Genomic DNA, 2,210 nt, shown 5'->3' with positions numbered 1-2,210 from the left:
CTTGAAAACTGAATATCAAATGCTTTAATAACTTCTTTTTGCTCTTTTTCGACTGTACGAGTTCTCTGGTTACTTTTATGTCTCTCTGCACATAAAATTAAATTGTTAAAACATGCTTTAGAGCTTGAAAAAAATTTAAAAATTCTTAAGAAATTTGAGAATTTTGAGAAATCAGATTGCTCAAAAATAGTCCCTGTGCACGGGTCTCAGATAATTTGTAAAGTGACCCATCAAATGTTACTCTTCACTATGCTTTTTTTAAATCTTCGCTCAAAAACATAAAATGTGATTCGTACATTGAATGCGTACTTTACAAAATAGGTTGAACTGTCAGGTTAAATTTTACAAACGAAACAAACGAATAATCTCGAGAATTTGAATGATTCGAATTCTTTATTGTAATTGCTTTTATTCGTAGTTTGGAGATTTAATAGAAATATTTTTATTTGCGGAAAATCGAGAAATGGGTAGGTTATGTCCTAATTGAACCTCGGATCTTAAACCAGCTATAATTCTTGTTAAAAATTTGATTACACTTGCAAATAACGTCCACAATTCTCGAAATTTGTCTTTTCATTAAACCAATTCACATTTTAATTGATACTGAAATTTTACTACAATTGCGACCTCCTTCCTTTTTCAGATACTTGTGATTCACTGGAAAAACTTGCTAGATTAAAACGTATCAGTAAGCGGAAATGATTTTAAACCAAAATTTTATGCAACCAACTTAAACTGGTCATGTTTTTACAGATGATCAGAACGAGCAAAATTTGCGAAAATTGGGCATCGATATGTCCACCTTGCCCAACAACATCACTACCATCATCAAGGAGTTCGTCGAAACGCAGCAAATGACAGGTCTTCATGAATTGGATTTGAATAATTTAGAGCTGTGGCACTTGCACCAAAAGGAGGAAATGATTGATTTGGAACAAGGTGTTCTGAAGCCATTGCAGCGAAAAGTGAAAAAAGCAAACGAAGAAGTGTATATGGTGAACAAGAAAATTAATTCTTTGGAGAAGTAAGACCTTATTGTGCACATTGCATGTAACTAACATTGTCGTTTGACCTTGGGATAATTCCATTTACAGGGCGATCGCTGATTTTAAAAAGGATAGCATTTCCGATGGCGAATATGAGGACAGAGTTCGCGAAATCGGGTCGGTCATTGAACAAGCTGAAAAGGCGATCGTATGTATAATTTCCGTTTCGATGTTATATAGGAAACAGATGAATAGGAAATTGATATACTAAAAGAGTATTTCGAAAATATTCTAAGAATTTTAATTAAAAAACCCATAAAAAAGAAGAAAGAAATAGAAAAAATCAATGTCCTCCGTTCAGCAGAGAGTAATTCTCGTTGCTTACAAAATATCAAGATTAAATCGATCTATTAATACCATTCGGTGAAGGATACAAGTCGTATTATCGTGATTCGTGTCTATTGCCACTCAAAATAACGAGACATTTCTTTCAAATGGTCAGTGAATTTGCTCAATTGAATAGATTCTCATAACGCCCTCACTTGAAGGGGCTGACATTTGAAGTTTAGTTTAGAAAAATGTCAGGATTTCGCCCATTTCAAGTAAATGCGATCAATACATCAATGACTCATGAGTCAACTTACAAATAAATTTTTCCAGCATTGTCCCCTCTAACCAATTCTTTAATTTAGCAAGCGATTCGTCATATATATACTTTAAATCTACAACTACCTTTGTTTAGAGTAGAGCCACTATTTGACACCTGCTTCATCCTCGTAGTAGTTTTATCAAACACCTTAGCCGTTTTTTTTTTCTTTTAATTGCAGACGGAAACACCATTACCTTCCGTGCAGCTAGACTGTGATCAACTTATAAATAGTGTCAACGCCGTGAATGCCGAACGAAAATTGAAAAGTAAAAAGATTGTTAAAAAGCATTGAATGCTTCATCTTACATTATACCTATGCATCTGAATAGAATAAAATTGTTAAATGATTTTCATAAAAAAATTGTCTTCTTCTAAATCGTAAAGGAAGGAAATAGTCGTGGTAAAATGGTGCACCTCAATAAAAATGTCAGTGTTGTAGACTAATGCATTTAGTGATATTAGCCCAGGATTCAAAAAGTTGAAATTAGATCAAATCAAATCAAATAATTTTTGTTAGAATATTTTACAGTCGATAAAGCCAATTAGTTGAAACTAATAGCAGACACTAATCATCC

At 33.0% G+C, this 2,210-nt stretch overlaps 1 protein-coding gene across 1 annotated transcript; it reads left to right on the top strand.

Annotated features, from left to right (window-relative positions):
* The first annotated feature begins 328 nt into the window (after positions 1–328).
* On the top strand, positions 329–1,996 carry LOC119080933. Its single transcript, XM_037189553.1, has 5 exons — positions 329–467; positions 644–688; positions 754–1,024; positions 1,095–1,194; positions 1,814–1,996. The coding sequence occupies exons 1-5, from the start codon at positions 464–466 to the stop codon at positions 1,925–1,927; spliced, it is 534 nt and encodes a 177-aa protein (XP_037045448.1). The 5' UTR covers positions 329–463; the 3' UTR covers positions 1,928–1,996.
* The last annotated feature ends 214 nt before the right edge of the window (positions 1,997–2,210 follow it).

Source organism: Bradysia coprophila, unplaced genomic scaffold (genome assembly GCF_014529535.1).
Source record: "Bradysia coprophila strain Holo2 unplaced genomic scaffold, BU_Bcop_v1 contig_350, whole genome shotgun sequence".
NCBI lineage: Eukaryota > Metazoa > Arthropoda > Insecta > Diptera > Sciaridae > Bradysia > Bradysia coprophila.
Note: the sequence above shows the minus strand (reverse complement) of the source record. Positions and strands in the feature narration are given on the sequence as shown.